The sequence below is a fragment of the Triticum urartu genome, chromosome 3A, assembly GCF_056163025.1.
Source record: "Triticum urartu cultivar PI428250 chromosome 3A, HENAU_Tu73, whole genome shotgun sequence".
NCBI lineage: Eukaryota > Viridiplantae > Streptophyta > Magnoliopsida > Poales > Poaceae > Triticum > Triticum urartu.
This window is the reverse complement of record NC_141875.1, coordinates 35,005,679-35,029,488: the sequence shown is the minus strand read 5'-3', so window position 1 is coordinate 35,029,488 and position 23,810 is coordinate 35,005,679. Positions and strand designations below refer to the sequence as shown.

Genomic DNA, 23,810 nt, shown 5'->3' with positions numbered 1-23,810 from the left:
GGAGGTGATGGAGATGGAGAAGACATCGGTGATGAAGGTGGAGTGTCATGCAATAAGGAAGGAGAAGATACGATAGGAGTAGGTGGTATCGGATCTGCAATAGTGGGACGAGAAGGAGGAGTAGGAATGTGAGGCAAAGAGCGAGGTGTATCAGTAAACGTGAGAAAAGCAATATCCTCTATTGAAAAGGTCGAAGAGGATGGTCACGGGTAGAATGGACGAGAATCATCAAAAGTCACATCCCTAGAAATATGCATCCGTCGACCGACAGGATCCCAACACCAATAACCTTTATGTTCATCACTATAGCCCACAAAAACACACTCGACAGACTGAGCGCTTAGTTTGGTGCGTTCTCGGGGGGGGCAAGGAGAACATAACAAACACAACCAAACATCCGAAGAGCAGAATAATCAGGAGAATGGTCAGAAAGACGCTCTAGAGGAATACCTCCCTGTAGAGCAGATGAGGGTTGAATGTTTATGAGATATGTGGCAGTGGAGACAGCCTCAGCCCAGAAATGAGGCGGAAGAGAGGCGGCAATCATCATCGCACGAGCTGTCTCAAGAAGGTGACGATGCTTGCGCTCAGCCACGCCATTCTGAGCGTGAGCACCGGGACAAGAGAACTGAGCAAGAGTACCCTGCTCAGCAAGAAAACCACGCAACATTTTGGAGATATACTCGCCAGCAGAATCAGCACGAAACACACGAATAGGTGTAGAGAACTAAGTGTGGACCATGGCGGCAAAACACTTATAAATAGAGACAACCTCGCTACGAGAAGACATGAAGTAAAGCCAAGTGTAGTGAGAGAAATCATCTATAAAATAATATAGTAGCAATGGCCCCCTTTGGAAGAGAAGGGAGCCGGACCCCCCACATCTGAATGTACTAAATCAAAAGGGCGTTGAGACACTGACTCGCTAGTAGGATAAGGTAACTGAACTTGTTTACCAAGCCTACAACCCTGACATTGTAAGGAGACATCTCCTGAGACAGGCCCCAGAAGACCACGACGAACTAAAGACGATAGTCGAGAACCACAAAGGTGACCAAGTCGATGATGCCACTGCTGGAAGGAGCTGGTAACTGAAGCGACGAAGGCAGATGGACTGGCGAGTGTGGTGGTGGAGGAAGGAACATTAAGCCAGTCCAACTCCCAAAGCCCCTGAGAATCATGGCGGCGCGGGCCAGCCCCAACCAGAGCCTTCATGTGGCGATCCTGGATAGTGCAAGAATCAACGTCAAGAATGACGCAACAACCAGAATCAGTAAGCTGACCTGCAGAAAATAGGTTCATAGTAAGGCGAGGCACATGAGAAACATCTGGAACATAAAAGGAAGAAGTGGCAAGAGTGCCTCGACTCGCAACAGGAAGAGGAGTACCATCAGTTATAAGAACATTAATAGGAAAATCAAGAGATCTACGAGAGGGAAAGATAGAAGAATCGGAGGACATATGAAATGAAGCTCCAGAATCCAGAACCCATGGGGATGTACCTGACTGTGTAGACAGTGGTCGCTCAGCACTAGAAGCACCAGTCACAGAGCCTGCGGTACCCGTCGAAGAACCTAAAGAAGCAAGTAGACGCTTGAGCTTCATAATATCTTGCTCAGTCAAGGAGACAGTAGACGGCGCCGAGGAAGAAGCACGAGTCCCAGAAGAAGAATTGTGCTCCCTATTACGCATATCACGCTTCTTCTTGAAGCAGTCAAACTCGGGGTGACCATCCCTGTTGCAGTAGTCACAATGAGTACGAGGACGAGAGCGGCCTTCACGAGAGTAGGCCTCACTACCCGGAGGAGTGGGCAGTAGCGGGGGAGCACTGGAGCGAGAAGACACTTGAGGAGTAGCAGCTCGAGCAGCGAGCACAGAGGGAACCTGAAGCAAACCAGCACCACGGAGGTGAGTCTCCTCAGCACGAAGCTCAGAAAGCACCTCAGAAATAGGAACACGACCACGAGCAAACAACTGAGCACGTCGAGGCTCAAACTCCCCACGGAGCCGTGACAAGAACTCATAGACGCGCTGAAACTCCAAGACTGACCTCACAGTCTGGCAACACGGGCAAGTGCCACAAACAGTAGTGCGAAGGGAGTCAAGCTGGCGCCAGATAGCAGAACTCGGAGTGTAGAACTCATCAATAGTGGAGTCTCCCTGCTGAAGAGCATGCTCCTAACGGACCACAGACAAGTAGAGAGCATCTCCAGAGGGCTGATAGCGCTGACGAAGATGAGTCCACATCTCAAAGACAGTACCGAGGCCTATAAACTCAGAAGCAAACTGAGGAAAAACACTGGAAGTGAGAACATTTGCAGCACGAGCATCATCATCACACCACTGAGTGTAAGAAGCCAGATCATCACGATAAACAGAAAGAGCATTTGAATAATCCAAGACCTCCTGGTCATAAGCGGCATCTGCATCATCAGCAGCAACCCTGGCTGCAACCCTATCAGCATCAGAAGCATCTGTGTCAATAGCTGGTAGCGTCGGTGGTGGGGTAGGAGCCACAGGAGGCACTGGGCGCGGAGGACATGGGACCTCACCGGAAAGAACACCCCAGAGACGAATGCCACGCATGTGAATGCGCATAAAGGCAACGATCTCAGCATAGTTAGCCCCACCGAATATCATCGGGCAGCGCGGGATGGCAACATAGCCAGATGACGCCAAAGACATGGTGCTCCTTTTCTGTCTTGAGAATAGTAAAGGTCACCCAAGACTCAACTGGCCAAGATGAGAGCGGCGAGAACTAGCAGCAGATCGAGACAACCAGAGAAATCAGCCCAAAACAGTGGAAACCGACGTGCAACCAGTGGGCCAAAATGAAGCAGCAGCAGTCAGCCAGAGGCCCAGTTCCACTCTTCCTCGTAAGAGCACCCAAACCCGAGGGCCAGTGCCCCTCGTCTTCTCACGAACCAGCCACAGAACGCGCGATGGCGGCGGCCGGCTGAGACAACCGGCGAAGAGATCGCGGGGTCGTGGCCGAGAGGAAGCAACGGCCGGCTGAGACGTCGCGGGACCGTTGCGGGGCCGTGGCCGAGAGGAAGCGGAGGCCGGCTGAGACGTCACGGGGCCGTGGCCGGGAGGAAGCGGCGGCCGGCTGAGATGTCGCGGGGCGGCGGCCGTCGGAGAAATCCGTAGCCGCGGGTGCCACGTGAGGCCAAACCAGGCCAGGAGCCGGCGGCCGGCAGCGGGGTGTGCAGAGGACACCCAAGCAGGCCAGGGCCAGCCAAGACGAGGCGGGCGAGCCACCGCCCGATCTGGAGGCGGCCGGCGGCGGGAATCAGGTTAGTGGCGGCCGACGGATCGAATGGGATTAGGATCGGGGCGTTCTTAGTGGAGAAAATCAGGACGGCTCGATCTAGGCAGGGGAGTTATGGCGGCATGGGCATGTGCACAGGGGATTAGGAGCAGCAATCGGCTGGACAGAGACGAACAACGACGGGAATTTTGGATCGGGGAGAGCACGAGTGCGCGTGTGAAAAAAAAACCTAAAGCTCTAATATCATGTTGGAAATATGCAGCTTATATTATTAGGAGGCCAATTCCAACATATATACACATACATGAGAATGCCAAAAGGCTTCAAGAGGATGCCAAGAGACTAGAATGTAAAAGGCCAGAAGATATCACTTAATATAACTCTAACAGTGCCCACATTGTCCCTACCAAATATTGGAAATAGTTAGCTTGCAAAAAAAAATTGCCACCTACTTCCTCACCCTCATTTGGCCAACTATCTGGCAAAAATATGTGAGTGGAAGGGGTGGACACCCATTGACAACTAAAATTTTGACAGCAAACCAAACAATGACCAATATTTCGATAGGCAGCCATTTGTTATGGCAGGGCTAGTATGGGAAGCAAACCAATCGGACCCATGTTTTAGCTCGATATTTCACGGCAAATTACTTTATTATTTCAGGGAGAATTCACATATTTTTGTCCGCCAAGAGGATTTATTTCTGATATTAACCTCACACTTAGAAATGAGAAGCTTCAACGTATTTACAATCTTGCATACATGTTGCAATTCTCTTGGTCTTGATATTTTGGGACGCAAAGCTCATAGCGGGTAGAGTCCCCACAGATATCGCCCGGTGCCGTTATCATAAGTATTGCTCACAGGCACTATGTTATTGGACGACCAGGCAAGCTGATAATTAATAATCTATCCATGAAACATCCAGGTTTGTGCATTGCAACTACAATAATTTGGTGAAATGTTGCTCCCAAGAAGGCATACATGACATGCATGCACTTAACCGCCTTGACTCAACTTGAAACAAGCTAATGTCATATTATTTTAACAGAGGAGCCACTTTAGTTTAGTGCAAATTGGCCTGTTTGTTCTTTTCTTAGTCCAAAGGTCGGCGCGACCCCATTTATCCCGCCATTGGAGGCCGCGTAAGAAACACTTATCCTGTGACCACTTGCTATGCTTTCTTCAGGCTTAACGTCCAGGTTCAGGTCATTCATGTAAAATATGGCCTGGAACAGCTCAATTACTGCTGATCATGGTGCTAGTTATTGTACTAGGACCAGAAGTTCTAAAGTCTGGGCAGTTTCCTGCAAACCACAAATGTGAAAACCGCGGCACCGCTACCTTCACAGCTCTCGCAATGGCAGGCATCAAGTGTTGGCGCTGTCCATCTACGGAAACCGCATGGAAATTTAGTTTGCAATTCAAAATCCCCCTTGCAGCCTTGAACCAGAAACACACTTCCTGAACGCTGTGATTAATTCGTTGGTCACCTTAGTTTAGTGCAAATTGGCTTGGCCCCAAACATGCAGCTCTTTTAATTAGTCCAAAGGTCGGCGCAACCCGCTTTTAACCGGCATTGGAGGCTATATAAGAAACACTTGTCCTCTCTAATTGATATATCTCCAGGATTCACGTCCAAGTTCAGGCCGCTTCAGTTGGAATTTTTGTGCTAGTTGCTGTAGTTCGACTAGTAGCTGTAAAGTTTGGCCAGTTGTTGCAAAGCCCAAGTATGAAACCTGCAAAATCAAGGGCCCTATACAGCTATGCTAACCTCTAAAATGGGGAGTATCTCACTAGAAAAAACAAATTGTAATAATGGAGTAGATGCAACTGGCAGAAGCAAAGCACAGCCATGTAAGGTCATGTTCGCCTTCTGGAGTGCGCCGCTTTGCTCGCCGTGTGGTCGTTGCGAGTCCACATCTGCTGCCGGCTGCCTCGGTGAGGCTGGTGGGAAGCTGCATGGGATTTTGGCGGCACCAATGACCCTATATCCAAAGAGAGCCTTGCTCAGTGGTTAGGCATATGGTTGTGCAATCTAACGACCCGAGTTCAATTTTTAGAATTGACAGGTGATGCACAGTGGTTTTTCCCCGTTTATTGAGGATCAAGCTTGGCCCCTGGTTGGTGCAGAGGCTGGGAAGTGAAAATCTCTTCCATTTTTTGAGTTTTGGCCTGACGAGGACGTGTCGCGCCCTCCTCCCAAGTCACCCCCGTGCGGCGGCTGGGAGGCCCCAGATCCCGTCGCCCCCCAACTCCCCCTCTCGCCCTCCTCCTCCCTCGCCGCCGCCCGAGGGTGCGACTAGGCAAAGCCTTGCCGTCGCTGGCGGCGGCGGGGACTACGTGCCCTCCTGCTCGTGAGGAGCTGGCGCGAGTCGGCGCCTCCGGGCCGGAGCGTGACGTGCGGCCGGACGTCACGACGGGGGCTGGCGGCGTTCCGCGATCCCATTCCCCATGGCAAGCGACTTCAAGATCTGGGGCCCCACGGTCGTCAGGGACGGCGGCGGCATGACCAGATCGACGGTGGCGCGGCCGGATCTGGGCCCAGGCGTGAGCTTGGTCTCAGGGTCACGGTCGGCGCGAGATGGTGAGTGCGACACATCGGCTGCTGGACGGACCTGCGAGATTTCATCTTTGTCTAGTCCTTGACAACCAGGGCAACTCCGAGGGAAACCCTAGATCTCCATGGGATCGAACGATGGCGGTGCTTTTGCGCCGTAGTCCCTCTTTAGGGCATCGTTTTGGAATTTGCTATGGTCGAAGGAACCAGCGAGGCCGGCGGCGTACACCCGATGGTTGCAGTTGCCGTCATCAGGCTCGGGATGCTCCAGGGGAAACCCTAGATCTGGGTCTCCCGGATCGAATGATGATGGCATTCTTAGTAGCGCTTTCCCTTATGGGGGCATTGTTTTGGAGCAAGTGATGGCTGGAGGTGACAAGAGGAGCAGTGCTTCATCACACACATTGATGGTGTTAGATCTCGATGGCATGGTGCTCTGGAGATTAGGCGTCTGATGTGCGATGATGGACTTGCGCAGGAGGTCGACACTGTCTGGCATCATGGTGGCGTCGGCGGCAGCTAGACCGGACAAGGTTCATGATGCAGTACAGCTCCGAAAATGGATTGATGGCAGGTGGCTGCGACGGCCTCCTACCCGGCAGGCGTCCTGATTGAGGAGCACGCCGGACTGGTGGATGCCCATACCCGGCAGGCATCCTGGTTGGGACCTCAGGTCTTAGATGTTAGGTTTGGTTGTGAGGTCTGTTTGGTACTAGGCTCAGACTATCAGCATCCCTTCATCAGTTGGATAGGAGTAGCAACACTCTTGTTGCCTAGACGGTGGCTTCTGTCTTACTATTGTATGACTTTGTAAGATCTTGTGTGAATAATTAATAAAGTGGTTGCATGCATCGTCCAGATACAGAGGCCGGAAATCCTCCTCTATTTCTAAAAAAAATGTGGTTCCTTTGGATGGTGGCGTTCACATCACACTCTATCTCCAGAGGCGTACCTTCCCATCCTGGAGATATGACTCGTGTTCGGCTTTCTTAAGGCTAGGGGGTATAGACGTGCCGAGTCGGATACTGGAGGCTGCAACACAGGTGACTTCAGTTAAGAGCATCTCCATCCGACGCCCTATATTAGTGTCACGTTCAAAAAATCGCAAGTTTAGCAGGCGTGGAGTCAAAAATAACACTTCAACAGACGCTGCATAATAGAGCACGCTGTAAAAAGTGTTCAGCGCGCCAGAAAAAACTGGACTGAAAGCTGTATATTTGAGGCGTGAGCTCCGGCACGCTGAACTTCCCACGCGCGCTGAAAAGTGTCTCGTGCGCCCTTGGCCTCCGTCGGCCTCCTCGCGTGCGCCAGCCACTAGCCTTCTCGCGTGTGCCCGCCACCGGCCTCCTCGCGTGCGCATGCCAGCCCGCCAGCCGGCCACGGGCGGCGGGTGCGGCCACGGCCACGGGCGGCGGCGGGCAGGGGAGGAGCGCGGGCGGCGCCACGGCGGGGTGAGCAGGGGACAAGCAGGCCACAACGGCACGAGCAGGGGAGGAGCGCGGCCACGGCGGGGCGGGCGCTGGCGCAGCCACGCGCGGGGCGGGCTCTGGCGCGGCCATGGGGGGCGGGCTCTGGCGCGGCCATGGCGGGGCGGGCTCTGGCGCGGCCATGGCGGTGCGGGCGCTGGCGCGGGCGCGGCCATGGCGGGGCGGGCTCGGGCATGGCCACGGCGGGCCGAGTAGGTGAAGAGCGCGGCCACGGCGGGGCGGGCACTGGCGTGGCCAGCTCGGGCGCGACCATGGCTGGGCGGGCGCGGGCGCGGCCACGGCGGGGCGGGCGCTGGCGTGACCAGCTCGGGCGCGGCCATGGCTGGGCGGGCGCGGGGCGGCCACGGCGGGGCGGGCACAGGCGCGGCCACGGCGGGGCGGGCTCGGGTGTGGCCACTGCGGGGCGAGCAGGTGAGGAGCGCGGCCACAGCCACGGCCACGAGCGGCGGGACGCAGGCGCGGCCACGGCTACGACGGTGAGCAGGCCACGGCCACGGCGGTGAGCAGGCCACGGGCGGCGGCGCGTGGCCATGATCATGGCGGCGAGCATGCCACGGGCGGCGAGTTGGGCACGAGCGCGTGTGGTTAATTTTGGGCGTCTGTTGAAGATGTAGTAGGACAGTATATTTTTGGACGTCTGCTGAAGATGCTCGGTTATCCGGCGCGCTAAAACGCTATTTTGGCGCGCTAAAATTTTCTTAGCGCGCGGCTTCGTAGAGCGTCTGTTGAAGATGCTCTAAGGAGTGCTCGTCGACGACACCGAATACCAAGATCTTGAGCTGTGTGGTGAAAATCCTAGTTTTGACCTTAGGTAGTTGTACCTAGTAATGTGGTGTTTACACGCAGTTTTTCTAGTTGAAGGCTTTGCTTGAAACTTAATTACGTGACTTGTTCTTCGAGGTGAAAACCCTTTCATGGTTAGATACAGTGACGACAACAGATGTTGATGCTTGACGTTGTGTGTCATTGATCACTTTTGCGGTCCTTTTTCTATTAAGGATAGTGGTAGATGCTTATGCTGCTTGTTGTGTGCCATCAACCATTTCCGTAAGACATTTTGGTGCCATGCCCTTTTATTTTATTGTTCCCTTTTCTCGTAATGGTATGGTTGCGTGCATCTTCAATGTCTTGATTGGTTCTTGACTATATGTTATTGCAAAGGTCGGGTATAATTGGTATTAAGGTTTTGGTTACCGAATGAGGCAATTTTACCGAGGGGGACTGGTAAATGTGGTTACCACGGTTACTGAAAAATACCAAGAATATTTCAAACGGAATTTATGGTTGAATTTTGAATTCAAATAAGTGAATGAATGAACATTCAAATCAGAGACCTCTCAAAAGAGAAATTAGGTTGCTACCAACACGTCAGAACCAACTTTCATGCTATTAATTAGATCCTACGTACTTTGTTATAAATCGAGCGTTTAAATTCAAAAAATTCAAAAAAAAATTGCTTGGTACAAGGATTTACCGAGGGGCACGGAAATGCGCGGTAACTATGGGAAATCTCAAAATTTCGACCGGCAACCAAAACCTTGATTGGTATCAGCTTGGTATAGCGTCGTAGGGACTTGCAAATACTGAAACACCATGGATCGGTTAGGAATGACAGGTTACTGCCTTAATCCATCGTGTGATCATATCCAAAGACGACCATTCTTTTGCCATGCATTTGTAGTTAAATAATTAAGCCTACCTAACCATCAGGTGCGGATTTCTTTCATAAACTGCGAACTTAGCACAGCTTAGTTGGTCAGGTTTCTTGAGGTGGAACCTGCACATCCATGTTTAAGTCCTACACATGGCATGAGTGTTCGTATTTTCTTTGATTTATTTAAGTATTAATGGGTTTATTTTTTTAGTGGTAACCAATGTTGATAAGACGCCTATGATAACTTCAACAATTCTCAAATTTTGTTGCCTCGGTCTGTCGGAAATACTCATAGGGATAGGATTTGTGAGTATCTGCGTCTATAGTCTATACTGTGTTTTGCAAAAGAATTATTTCTGAAAACTTTTGCAGAAACTGCACAAGACAACCCATTTAGTTGTCCTTGGTCTTTAACTGTAGCGTAGCCAACTTCCTCCCAGCTTTCTAGGCGATTGTCCCCAGCTGGAGCGTCATCGAATCTGCTGCATCCTGGAGGGTGCTGCATGTGCCTCCACACTCCCTGCTACAATGTATCGTCGGGTTTTTATATGTGCATGTAGGCAAAGATGTAAGGATCATGTGAGAGAGTAATCTGTCGTTTTGTGCCATTTGGCCATGACGTATCCTTCCTATATAAGCATGGCAATGCAACAGAAGAGGCAGAACCACTCAGTATATCAGCAGTGGGTGACCTAGCTAGCTCAACCATCACCCTCTTGCTCAGCCAGGATGAACAAGGTGAAGGGCCATGGTGGCAAGCACAAGGGGGCAGGATCAGGAGGAGGAGGGATCAGAAGGAAGCTGAGGCGACACACGGCCAGGCTATACATCATCCGGCAATGCGTCGTCATGCTCCTCTGCTACCATGACTGACGTGTGACCCTATGTGGGTGTTGTGTTCTTCTTTTGTTCTACGAGTAGTTTGTAGTTGTAGCTTTATTGTGTATATGTTAGATGGAGGGATGTTGAAGTTTGTGTGGTGTGGTGTGGTTCTCTGAAGTCCTGCAACGGAAAGGATGTGCATGTATCTCTTCTGAGATGTTAGGCCTTGGCATCTTTGTTAAGAATTTGTTCCATCAGAACAGGAAGATCTCAAGAAAAAAGAAAATATTATTTGCCTCTTGGCATCGTCCCATTTTATGATATGTACTTTTGAAGCAGAATTGCGAGTCTCTGACTAGTTGTTGATGCATATATGCGCCATTTTGGAATGTTCTTTTTTTCATTCGATTTGATCTGCTGTTGGAACAACATTGCATCCAAGGACATCTCAAAGGCGTGCATTTTGGGAATGACTTTGCTGTGATATCAAGGTGGAACTGGCAAGAGTAGTCTGTAAGTTCAAAAAAACAATTATGGCGCCCATAGCTTTACTCAGAAAATTGGCACCTTGTTGCATGTGTAAGCTGAGTATTTCGCGGAAAATTTACTCTTTGAGTTCAATATTTCAGGGCCAATTCTCATATACAAAATTTACACTGTAATTGTTTCGGCAAAAAAGCTTTATTTCTGATAGTAAACTCACACATAGAAACAGAAAGTTAATTTTATCTTTTGCACAAGTTGGAGACACACTGAGCGACTGTGTATGAAGAAAATAGCGCGCTATACAAAATAGGGGCGCCCCTAAAAATGTGCTATTAGCGAGACATTGTACACTGATCAATTTAGTGAGACAATTCTCTAGCCGCTATAGCATGCTATTAGCGGCGCTATAGCGCGAACAAATCTTGAATTTATAGGCAGGGCCGGCCCTAGCATCTTGGAGGCCCTAGTGCGAACATGGTACGATGGGCCTTACGGTCACACCTTACATCTCTATGTTCGCTGCTGCACATCGCAGCCGCAAGTTCGTTCAAACTATCCATATGACACAACAGTAATTTTAAACAAATATTTTATGATCTATCTAGAAGTGGCAATTTGAAATTTGAACAAAAACACAAACACCTTCCATACAAGAACAGTAGAGAAATGTCACAAGATAAACCCCCAGCAACATCTAATCGTCATGTGGTAATGTGGTGATGGTCGATCGTCTTTAACATGAAACAATTACTTGTGTGAGAATTTCATGCAAGAGAATCGTCATATAATTCGCAATAAGCAAGAAAAGACAGACAATCCATAGGATGAACAATTTAGCTATGGACCGGTGCTGGTGTCAACGCCTTAGCGGCAAGCCAAATGTGGTTCATCTTCAGCTCGTCGCCGGTGCCAAGGAGGTCACCACCAGGGCCTTGTCGCCTTGGGTACTTACGAAAGAACCTATCTACTAGTAGTACAAAACTCACTGGCAAAGAAATTAAGGAGATGATACAGCTAAAAATCCATTCATGAGCGTCGCTTGGGTCCCGGCCCCCTGGGGACTTGGTGCAATTAATTGGGAGAGGAAGAAGATTGGACGGGAAGAAGAACGAACCGGCGGCGCTGTCTCACACAAAACGAAGCAATTAGGATTTAATCTCATGGCTGGCTCCACCATCCTTAATGGGTTGCGAGTGCTACCTTCCTCAGTTTTTTCCCTTCAAATGTATCAATACATGTGCACAGAGAGGGTGGGCCCCTGGACATGCTGGGCCCTAGGCGGCTGCACTCCTCGCCATGGCTTAGGGCCGGCCCTGTTTATAGGCGAAAGCTAAATCAAACCCCGAACTCTTAATCCCTGAAATCGGCACACCAAACTCTCTAATCCCGGTCTATTTTAAACCTTGAGAGGACTTCCCCGGTATTTGCTGAATTGGGCCGGCCTAGTACCGCAGTCGCTCATGCGCACGCACTAGTTTGTTTTTTCTTAGTGTTTTTCTTTTACATTTTCTTTCCTTTTTTTCATTTTTACACATGTGTAGTTTTTCTCAGTACCCAATATACATTTTTAACGCACACATCAAATATTTGATAAAATTTTGATATTTTCAAATACATTATGGAGATTTCTAAATTAAATGTTTTCAAAACTTTTTTGAGTACATGGTAATATTTTTCCAAATACCTGTTTTACATTTTCTTATTGACAATAAACATTTTATAAAACTACACGAACACTCTTTTACATGGTTCAACATTTTAAAATTTGCATGCACTTCTTTCAAAACACATGTCACGTATATTCTGTTAAGGTTATGATACATTTTTTTACAACACGTAAACATTTTTTTACATTGTAAAAAAAGTGTCCGCACTTTAAAATTTTGTTCAGGTTTCAGAAAAAAATTATGTTTCAAAAAGTGTTTGCACTTTAAAATTTTGTTCAGGTTTAAGAAAATGTTTATGTTTCAAAATGTGTTCTCTTTTTGAAAGTTGTTGGTTTTTTAAAAGTATTCAAATTTTTCAAAAACGCACTTTATAATGTTCGAAGATTTCAGAAATAAATATGTGTTCAATACTTGTTTGCCCCTAAAAAGGTTTTCAAAGTTTGACACTTTGGTTTCTAATTAAATATTTCCGGCCTCTTATTACGTAAGTCATAGTCGCCTGCTGTAGTGGCTAGCGAAATCAGGTCAACCCTGCCAGGTCCAAAGTTCGACTCCACAGCATGTTTTTCTCTTTCGGATTTATTACGTCGCACGTTAAGAAAAAGAAAGGACGAAGTTTTATGGCGCGTGATAAGAAAAAAACACTCACTTTATGTCTGGTGGGCTGGCCCAGTCGAGTCCGCAGCCAACAATCCGAGACATTTTTCAAAAACATTATTTACGAGATAATTTATGAAATTCCAAAAAATATATTCAAAAAATGCGACACAATTCTGAAAATCCGAAAGAAAATTCATAGCATGTGAAAAGCTGTTGTAATTCTGAACATTTTTTGACAAATGTGATTTTCTTAAATAGCGAACAGTTTTTTAAAATGCGAACAAAATTTCAGAATTCCAAATATTTTCAGAAAACACAAAGTGAATTGAATTCTTGCCAAAAATATAAAACAGGAACATTGTTTTAACTTCTGAAAAAATTTAGAAATGTGCGAACATTTTTTAAACTTCATGAATTCTTGTTGTGTTATAGTGGGCCGGCCCAAATTCTGGTCCGTTAGAGTAGCTGGTCATCCCGGCCGGGATTGTTTTATTCCCGGTGTGCCAAACAGGTCTAGGGTCTAAAATAGACCGGGATTGCAAGTTCAGAGTGTCAATTTCCGGGATTCAAATTTCAGGGTTTGATTTAGCTTTTGTCTACAAGTTCAAGGTTTATTTTGGATTTTTTCCTTTTTTCAGTGACACAGCTCTTTGCTGATGGGATCCCCTAAAGAAAACTCCTTGCTCATGGGACTACTGGCATTGTAGGAGCATAATATAAATCAGTCTGTCGAGGAAATATATCCAACTTTACATTTTGGGTAAACCGAGCAGAACTGGACCACAGAAATGAGAAGCTTCAAGGTACGTGCAGTATTATTTGGTGAAATGTTGCTCCTAAGAAGGTATACATGCACTGAACAGCCTTGACTCAACCTGAAACAAGCTTAATGACATGCTTTGTTTAACCGTGGAACCACTTTAGTTTAGTGCAAATTGGCTCCGTTGTTCTTTTACTAGTCCAAAGGCCGGTGAGACCCCGTTTAACCCGCCATTGGAGGCTGCGTAAGAAACGCTTATCCTGTGACCACTTGCTGTGCTTTCTTCAGGCTTAGTCCAAGTTCAGGCCATCCATGTAAATTATTGCCTGCAACAGCTCAATTACTGTTAATCATGGTGCTACTTGCTCTACTTGGACAAGCAGCTCTGAAGTCTGGGCGGTTTGCTGCAAACCACACATGTGAAACTGCGGGCGCTCTGCCTTCGCAGCTCCCGAAGCGGCAGGCACCAAGCGTCGAATGGAAATTCGGTTTACGGAATGGGCCAGACAGAAACATGCAATGAGGTATATATCTGCATGGACTGCACTAACCCGCCGATCTAGTATTGTGGTTTTCTGGTCTCCGGACCATGGACCAGTAGCACAAGATGAACATGGTTAGTTGGCTGTAACGATCGTCCGACAGACTCGCGACAAATGCTGTAGAATACAGGTGAAATGACTTGTTTGCAAGATATATATGATGCTATGATGAACATGATGTTGCACACATGACATCTCACAGTATCAAATTCTTTGACTAAAGCCCGTTTATGACACCTCTCCTACTCCATCCACTTATGGCCATCTGCAAGAGACAAGTTCAGATATATAGTTTAGAAGTGCATTAATTGTCCGTATCTCCAAGGATGTTTGCATTTTCAGAAATGACCAAAACTGCTAATCCCTGTTACCCTGCAAAGATCATTTCGCAGAAATTTCTCTTGCACAGAATGGATGCCTCGAACTGAAACAAGCCTGCAGTGCTAATTGGCCTAACCCCAAACGTGTTGTTCTTTTTATTAGTCCAAAGGTCGGCCCAACCCGCGTTTAACAGGCCATTGGTCTTGGTCCTGCCCTAATTGTTGCACTGCCTTGAGGATTATTATTTTTAGATCACCAGAGTTATTACATGGAGGCCAGCCTCTACCTGCCAATCTGTCAGCAGTCCAGTCTCCAGGATTCACGTCCAAGTTCAGGCCACCGTTGTAATCTATAGCTTGTGTGGACAACTTTTTTTTAGGGGATCTTGGGTGGACAACATAGGTGGCAATATTTTGTGCTAGTTGTTGTACTTTGATCAGTAGTTCTGAAGTTTGGGCAGTTGTTACAAAGCACAGCTCTGAAACAAGAGCGCATTTTCTACTCTCGGGTGTACTACACCCGCCTTTACAAAGCCCCGAAAACAATATCAAATGTGATCCAAAACATCTGAAATTTTGCGGCATGAAACATGATCAAATGTTTGACGTTGTTGCAAAATTTCATCCACAAATAACATTAGCTCTCTACAATAAAAATAGATATAAAGATAAAGCACATTTTCAAAATTAAATAATAAAAAGGAAAAGAAAAAACAAACAAAGGAAAAATGAAAAACAGGGGCACCCTGCTCCGTACATGGACCGGCCCAAATGCGCGCACGTTTGGCCATCTTGTGTCGGCCAACGCGCAAAATAGGGGCGGGTCCTATTCCGTGTGCGAGTCAAACGTGCAAAATAAGGGAGAGCGACTGAACTTGCACCCCCCGCCCGTTTAGTCTATTTCTGGTTTTTTCTGTCTGTCTTCTTTCATCTTTTTCTCTTTCTTTGGTTTCCTTTTTCTTTTTATTTGCTATTTTTTATTTATCATTTTCTTTCTCTGAATATCACAATTTTTTAAAAAATTATAAACTTGTTAAAAATTTCAAAAGCTTATTTGAAATCGAGATCAACTTTCAAAATTGTAAAGAAAAATTAAAATTTATGAACATTTCTAAAATTTGGTAACAATTTTTTAAATCAGTGAACCTTTTTCTAATCCATGAACATTTTTGAAAAGTTGTGTATATTTTTCAAACACATGAACATCTTATGAAATACATGAACATTTTTCAAAATTCATGAGCATTTTATAAGTCAGGAACATATTTTTTAAATTCGGGAACATTTTCAAGCTCGTGATTTTTTTAAAAAACAGATTTAATATTTTTTGGACTTCACAAACGTTTTCTGAATTCATGAGCATTTTTTGAAAGTCGTGAACATTATTTTAATTTTATTAAAGATTTCTTAAATTTGCAGGTTTTTAAAATCCATGAACATATTTGTAGTATTCATGAACATTTTTTTTGCGAGACATGAACATTGTTATTGAATTCATGAGCATTTTTTGAAAATGTTTCCAAAATTACAAACATTTTTTAATGCATGAACATTTTGTTTTTGAGAAATGGAAAACTAAAATCCAGAATTTGCAAATATTCTAGTTTTTGAACATTTTAAAAAATCAGAACTATTTTGAAAGCCTGAATGTTTTTTTTAAGTAAATAAAAAGGGAGGAAACTTAAAACAATAAATGTAATGAAAAAGAAAGAGGCATTGGCCTCCGCAATGGGCAGGCCCAAAGTGTGTGGGTGGGTGCGCATTTGCTCGTTTCCCCCTGCACAGGTCGCGGAATAGGAGCACTCCAAAATAGGAGATCCCATCGAGTTCATCATTCAAAGGTGTCATCCCCCGACAACGGTGAACTTGGTGTATGTTGAAGCTTTTGATAAGGCCGAATTGCAAGGTGATATGGGTCCTTGATTATTCATCAAAAAAATACTTCGGGAAAGAGAGGATTTTGAGATCCAATAAAATCCCCATGTTATTTGTTTTCTCGTTTATTTCTCTCTTTTATATCTTCGTCGTCTCTCATAAAATACTAGTTAATGTGCAAAAGGAAGGTAAGATCATTTTACCAGACCATTTCTATGATCAGCTTCAGGATGCAAAGGGAAAAACATTTCGATCAAAGTCGAATTTATGTTATGGTTGTACTTCCCTTAGTCATTGCTTGCTCGGCCAGAAACAAATAACTAGTTTGGAAAGGAAACAATGGGTCAAATTCTGAGTATAGCGATGCTGGGAGAGATAGTAACCATTCAATAGTTTGATCAACCTTAATTCCTAGAAAATAACTGAGATAAAAAATCAATCTGACATCTTGAATTGTTCACTCAACTTTTTCTTAACAAAAGCAATGTACTTCTGATCATCTCTAGTGATCGACATATCATCAATATAGAGAAGAAGCAAGGTACAACCGCGGCCAGATGTATGAGTGAAAAGTGCAGGGTCATGCTCACGAGAAACCAACAGCTTGAATCACAAAGCTGAACTGCTCAAACCAAGCATGAGGCGGGGTAGTATGTTAGTCCTTAACGGACACGTCCAATTGAAATATGGGTCTCTGATGTAAAATGCTAGGACCCGAGTTATAATTTTCTCTCTCTATTGGATTCTTGTGTAAAAACATTTCGACACGTTATATCTAATGCGTCATTATGGGTCCTTTGGGGCCCTTCCTTTACTAGAAAACAAGCCATCAATATTTTCAGTTTTACAATATTTCATTTTACCAAAGTACTTCCTCCGTTCACAAATAAGATGTTCCATTTTTTTTCTAAATGAGATGTATATAGACACATCTATTGTGTTTCTTCACCCATGTATGACCATATGTAATCTATATTGAAATATTCAAAGTATCTTATATTTGTGGACGTAGGGAATATGAAGTGTCTAGCGTAGAAATTGCAAAAAGTCCCTAAGATTTTTGGTAAGAACCAAGAATAATAATAATATTTTAGATTGTTTTTTAGCAAAACAAACATAAATAGAGTTCAGCAAAAAGGAGGAGATCATCCCCTCTACGGCGTTGGGAAGGCGGTCATCAAGCATTTGAGTATTTGCAAAAATCATTGGGGTTTTATATGCTAAGATTATTTTCTCTTTATAAGGACAATCTATATGGGGCGTGTTGCGTGTCGGTCGGAGGATCTTTATAAAGGTCCATCCACTCGGCAACGGCTAGTGTTGCAAAACCCTTTGCAACAAAGATGTGTTGCAGAATAATTTTTTCGCTTTCACCTTTTTGCAATATAGTTGATGTTGCGGAAAACTTTTGCAACATGAATAATTTTGCAAATTTTTTTGTAATGAAATAAGATGTTGAACCGCAGTCGTTGTCTTAGCAAAACAAGAGTCTTGTTGCAAACCTTCTTTGCAACAGATACCTTGTTACAAAAACCATATCGTGTGGATAAGGATAGTCTGGAAAGTGTGACTGGTCTACAACGTGTGTGGGCCACAACCACGTGTCATCTGTGAGAGGCGCTGGATAAAACCTATGAGATCGATTGTTGAAGCAAACCTTTCCCTATCTTCATTCCTTTTTAATAGCATAATGTATGTGCACACTTTTCTGGAAGCTTTAAAGCCTATTGTCCAGATGTTGCTGCCTTAAAGTAGTTCTTGTAAATTGTTTTCTTGTGGTCTTGTTCTCTGTGTTGCTATGAGCCAAAAAAAGCTGAGGAGTTATCACCGGTTTAGGAGATCATCAAAAGATGATGGTATTTTGCAGTCGTTGCATTGTTCACGTTTGAAAAGAGAGCGAAAATATATAATGAAAGATCATGTTGCTGTCACTCAAGAGTCTTGAGCGATCATAATAGGTCCATTGCAAGATTTATAGTGAGATAATATTTTGAATTTGAAATGTATTAGAATGTGCATCAGTAAGTTCTTTTGGATGGTATGAGTACATTGAATGCACACTATCATGGATTAGGTAGGAGGACAACATCTATCTCCGTGTTGAAATTGCAATTTATTTGCCCTCATTGCTATAACATATAACTTGAAGATTTGGTTCAGTAAAAATACTAAAATCAATATCATAATTTTGAGTTAAAACTGCAAACTTGCATTTATAATTTGTCGTTCTCACATTCGGGCAGCGATTTGTTTATCTAGGATATTTCACACCTTGTAAAAGTCACCTTTGTTAATTTATGTCTACTACTAGTCCCACATGTGGGTAAAAAAAATATTTATTTATTTGCGTGGTCCCATATAACTCACCACCATAAATAAGTAGGAAAGATACATGAGGGCAACAGGCAAGGTCAAAAAATATCCGAAGGCGTGAATCAACAACGTAGTTTGATGATTAAGAGGACAATGGTATTCTCAGCCCATCAAAATTTAAGTTCTGATGCTCGTATTTATTCTAAATTTATTTCAGAATTTTTGATAATGCACAGAGGAGACATTTATATCGACTACAAGATGTCTATAAACGCTTGCATCTGTACCTGTTAAAAAAAAACCGGAGACCAAAATACAAGGAAAAGAAAGAGCCCTGGCCCCGGCCCCAAGAAACGAAAGAAAATCTCGCAAGGAAAAACTATGGCCAGCGCCTAGCTGGAGTACTAAAAAAACAATAAACGTGAGGAGGCGGAACGGGCTACGCAGCACGCACGCAGCGTCGCCGCTTTCGAACTCCGGGCGCGGACGCAAGAACGCACGCACGCGTCCGTCCGCCATCCACACCGCACCGCCCCCCGCGAGCGACCCAACCCTAGCCGCAATCCCCACCCGCCGTCCCACCCTCCCCTCCCCGCCCGCCGATGCAGACCGAGGCGCGGGTGGGCGGCGTGGCCCTCGACGGCCGCGGCGCCGTCTCGGCCTCCCCCCGCCAGGAGCAGCAGCAGCGCCACATCGGCACCGCCGCGCACCTCGCCGCCGGGGGCTTCGCCGGCGTCGTCAGCAAGACCTGCACCGCGCCCCTCGCCCGCCTCACCATCCTCTTCCAGGTACAATTCCTCCCGGCCCCCTCTTTTGGCTCCGGCCTTCTCGTGTGCACGGACGGATTGGGAGCTCGGAGGGGACAGGGGAGGGTAGTATCTTGCTTCCGCACCTGCGAATTTGTGGCCCGAGGCGGGATTTTAGAGCATACGATGCACCGGCGAGGACTAATTAAAGCAATCCTTTTGATTTTGCGAGATTCTTTGTCCAGGACATGATTTGACCTTAAAAGGAATCCCCTTTAAATGTGCCCTGACCTCTGATAAGGAATTGGGAGCTAAAAAGGCATGGGGGTAGCAATTAATGTGGTTATATGTGAGCGTGAAGAGGCTTCTGGCTTCACATGTAGGCTCTTGAAAGGAATTGGATGCTGATAATCTCAACTTAGTTCCCTGAGTGCGATTTATAGATTCTTCCCTCCTTTTAACTGATTGGTCGAAACTGTACATCCCTGGTCGACAGTCATGAACTATTATTGTTGTTGTAATTTACAACACTGCACATATAGTGTCCAATCACTGTCCGAAGTTCAACCTTTGGCTGTGAATTTGTTGTACTTTATGCTGTTCATATCATATCTACAAAATCGCAATCTCTTGAAATGGTTCCTGAATGCGAACCCAGTGATATAATTTTTTGTGTCACACAAGACATGACCCATATGTTGATGATAAAGTTTGTTATACGAGCTTGTGACATACTGATCCGACAGGTGGCAGGTATGCATTCAGATGCTGCAGCTCTAAGGAAGTGTAGTATATGGCACGAGGCTTCGCGGATTGTTCGAGAAGAAGGATTTGGGGCATTTTGGAAAGGCAATCTTGTCACCATTGTACATCGATTACCTTATTCCGCCATGAGCTTCTATTCTTATGAGCGATACAAAAAGGTCAGCACTAAGTTTCAGTATGTTAACTTGTAAGATTGTTCATGACTTTATGCTTTTTGTTATAGTTTGATGAGTTTTGAATAACGATTGCAGCTTCTCGGAATGGTGCCTGGCCTGGATGACCCAAATTATGTTAGTGTCGTACGTTTACTTGGTGGTGGTCTAGCGGGAGTGACAGCTGCATCTGTAACTTACCCGTTGGATGTTGTTCGAACTCGTTTGGCAACACAGGTATATTTTTCTTCTTTTTGTGAATAATACTTAACCAATCTAACTTCCAGTTACTCCCTCTGTTCCAAAATAGTATAAAGTTGAGTCATCTATTTTGGAACGGAGGGAGTAGAACTTAGGACATCCTTAGATTCAACTTTCACGCAATGCAGCTTTATAGACCAAAGGAACATGATTTAGCAAGCTAAGTAATTAATTTGTTTTGTGCTTTCTAATTTTCCAGAAGGACAGGCCTGGCGCAGTGGTGAAGTATTCCCCACTTGTGCCAAGAGGTCCTGGGTTCGACGCGGCCTCTCTGCATTGCACTGTGCAGGTGTAAGGCTTGCCTCGTATAATCCTTCCCCAGACCCCACCTGGTGTGGGAGCTTCTAGCACTGGGTCTGTCCTTTTTTGTCCTTCCTAATTTTCCGCAGAAACCACTAGGTATTACAAGGGCATCTTTCATACAATGTCTGCAATTTGTAGAGAAGAGAGTGGCAGAGTATTGTATAAAGGCCTTGGGCCTTATATTCAACTTTAACCAATGATGTTTGTCTTCTTTTTCTGAATAACACTGAACCAATCAACCAATCTAACTTCCAGTTAGAACTTACAACATCCTTAGGTTCAACTTTCATGCAATGCAGCTTTACAGACCAACGGAACATCATTTGGTAAGCTAACTTTGCCCTGTCTAATTTTCTGCAGAAAACCACCAGGTATTACAAGGGCATCTTTCATACGTTGTCCACAATTTGTAGAGAAGAGAGTGGGAGAGGATTGTATAAAGGCCTTGGGGCCACGTTATTGGTAAGCCACATGCTTCTACTGAGAATGGTTTTTGAGTTGACTTGCCAGTAACTTTTACGAGTTACAGGGAGTTGGACCGGGTATAGCAATCAGCTTTTATGTATATGAATCCTTGAGGTCTCATTGGCAAATGGAAAGGTGAACATCATTATTTAGCTTTGCTGAATATTCCCTTGGCTTCCATTTCTATTATGTCGGATTCGATCTGATGGCTGTGGGCTTATATGCATCAGGCCGAATGATTCCAATGCCGTTGTGAGCTTGTTTTCTGGGAGTCTATCTGGTATTGCAGCGTCGACAGGTAAGTGGCCTTTGATACCTAATCACCTTAGTTGTTCTATATCTTACATGACTCAAATCATGTATTTCCAATCTCTGTTGGTAAATGGTACATTCAATATTGCAGCTACATTTCCTCTTGATCTTGTAAAGCGACGTATGCAACTACATGGGGCGGCTGGGGCATCACAAATCGAAAAATCAAGCATAACTGGAACCATCCGCCAAATCCTTCAAAAGGAAGGTCCTCGTGGCTTCTACCGAGGCATAGTCCCGGAGTACCTGAAGGTTGTTCCTAGCGTTGGAATCGCCTTCATGACCTATGAGGTATTGAAAAGCATGCTCTCCAGCATTGATGGGGATGATGAGAACTAAGGTCGCAAAGCAGTTGCGTTGCCTTTTTTTTGCCGCCCTAGGTTACTATCGTAAGACCAGTGTATGAGAGTGATTACAACATGCCTTGCCAGGCAGTTTTGTAGGTGTTGGTAGGATAAAGCAAGCTTTACCTGAGGTTATGTCGTACCATATAGGCTAATTAAAGAGCAAACAATTGAATCTGTTTTCCTGTGAGTGTTATGCTCTGATTCGTCGTGCAATGTAATGCCATTTGCAAGGAGAAAACTCCAAAGGTTTAATGGATTCTGTGTAATTTCAACTGCGGCATTATGTTTTCGTGGAAGCAGCAAATGTGGCTGCAGTTGTATAAAGAGGTAACATTTAACAGTCAACTTGCAGCTGTAACATGGTATATGTCTGTTCGTCAGTTCAGACTAAAATAAAAGTGCTACAAAGATAGAAAGAACATAATGATGGGGTATACATATTAATCTCATCAATCGTAACTCGACTGATTTGCCGAAACAGATTGTGTGCAGCTCAAGAATGCAACAACCACTGAAGATTTTGATTTTTCAGCATTAGGGGCTATTTTCAAAGATATTAAAGTACAACTACGTGTAGGTTTTGCTGATGTATCTGTGGTATCTTGTCCTAGGACTTGTAATGGAGTTGCACACATGTTAGCTGCGTATGGTGCTAACCTGGGAGCTAGTTTGTGTGAGATCTGGCTTGGACATGTTCCAAACTTTGTAGAAGATGCTGTTGCTGGCGATTGCCCAGCCCTGTTATGTAATGGAATGCATTGTGTTCCTTCAAAAAAAAAAAAGTGCCATCACTTGTCCACCTTCAGGTGTTAGAGCAAACAGGATTCATACACAATGATGTACCTGCAGCGTCACGTTCCAGAACCTTCAGCCAAAACTCGACTGATTCACAGCCAAAATCATCCGTCAGTCGACCCTTGTTCCAGAACCTTCTACATGCAGCTAGAGTATGATTTTGTTTGCCATAATGTTTGCTGACAAGACTCTAAAACGTTCAAAAGAGATATCAACCGCAGTCAGTACCCAGCCAACAAACACGGCAAATATCACTGTTCCAACCGGCAATCTGGAACCCATGGCTGCTGCTGCTTCTTCTTCCTCCTCCTCCTCCTCCTCGTCTTACCTTGAGTTATTGGGGAACCCTTCTATCCCTTGCTGCAATTCATCACATTTGTCCTCAGTCCACCGGGACTGCCCATGCCTGTCCTTCGATATACATTTAACTTGTCAAAGGGAGAGAGCCTCAACCAGAGGTCTAGAATTTCTAGAACGCACGATTGCATGCATTTGTTGCGTAGAAATTCATCATGTGATTTTTGCACAAAATTCAAATACTAATGGAGGTAGTGCACAGTTAATTAAGAAGAGGCATTTGTATCACCACTAGCAGTTCATTGGAAGCCCAATAGAAGTAATATCATGAATTCATAATGCAAGCGACATTCTATCTGCGGCTGCAGTAATGTGCTTTTTTTTTTGGTTGAGAAACCTGCCACTACTTTTTTTTTCTTTGAGCGTAACCTGCCACTACTAGCATAGGGCCTGGTCTGATTTGTTTTTTTGAGAACTGGGTCTGGTGTGATATGTATAAGCCAGTTCGCTTCCAAGTTGGGCCGTCAGAGGAAGAACCACCCTGCACGCAAGTCGCGGCCCACTGGCCCATTTGTGCCACAGCGCGGTTCCTGCGGCTCGCGGGAGAGGGAGACAGCAGCGAACTCCAGATTAGTACCACATCGCCTAGCGACAGAGCTTCATACCGGTTTATAAGCGCAGCTCTTTCATCCCTCTCGTCCCTTTGGGGACATCTGATAAAATTGGAACGATACAGAGAAGATTAGCATGGCCCCTGCGCAAGGATGACACGCACAAATCGAGAAATGGTCCAAATTTTTTTGAGATTTTGCGCGCCGGTTCCTGAGTTCCTTACAGATAAGCCCCTGAGAACTTTTTGGTTATGCGGTTGTGCCCTTTTCTTTGTATGAGCGGGACATTCCACTCTTTTCTTCTCCTTTCTGTCCAGGCCCCTGGCGTTGATTAGTTGCCCATTAAACCTTTTCTTTTAATTTCGGTGCCTGACTTCCTGTTGGGTGATATTTCACATA

At 45.4% G+C, this 23,810-nt stretch overlaps 1 protein-coding gene, 1 non-coding gene and 2 pseudogenes across 3 annotated transcripts; 3 read left to right on the top strand and 1 right to left on the bottom strand.

Annotated features, from left to right (window-relative positions):
• Positions 1–961: 961 nt before the first annotated feature.
• LOC147978228 (uncharacterized) lies at positions 962–2,598 on the bottom strand (annotated as a pseudogene).
• A 7,103-nt stretch (positions 2,599–9,701) lies between these two features.
• Positions 9,702–9,845, top strand: LOC147978227 (small polypeptide DEVIL 4 pseudogene; annotated as a pseudogene).
• Positions 9,846–18,828: 8,983 nt separating this feature from the next.
• LOC125542555 (uncharacterized) lies at positions 18,829–22,053 on the top strand. Of its 2 annotated transcripts, none has more exons than XM_087546164.1 (8): positions 18,829–19,145; positions 19,850–20,026; positions 20,120–20,257; positions 20,945–21,046; positions 21,114–21,184; positions 21,280–21,347; positions 21,453–21,741; positions 21,793–22,053. In XM_087546164.1, the coding sequence occupies exons 1-7, from the start codon at positions 18,960–18,962 to the stop codon at positions 21,698–21,700; spliced, it is 990 nt and encodes a 329-aa protein (XP_087402290.1). In that variant the 5' UTR covers positions 18,829–18,959; the 3' UTR covers positions 21,701–21,741; positions 21,793–22,053. The 2 variants fall into 2 exon arrangements, with proteins under 2 accessions (XP_087402290.1, XP_087402291.1); XM_087546165.1 differs by having other exon boundaries at positions 19,014–19,145; positions 19,857–20,026.
• Positions 22,054–23,497: 1,444 nt separating this feature from the next.
• On the top strand, positions 23,498–23,600 carry LOC125549807 (U6 spliceosomal RNA). The gene has a single exon (XR_007301519.2). It is a non-coding gene; the product is annotated as a U6 spliceosomal RNA (small nuclear RNA).
• The last annotated feature ends 210 nt before the right edge of the window (positions 23,601–23,810 follow it).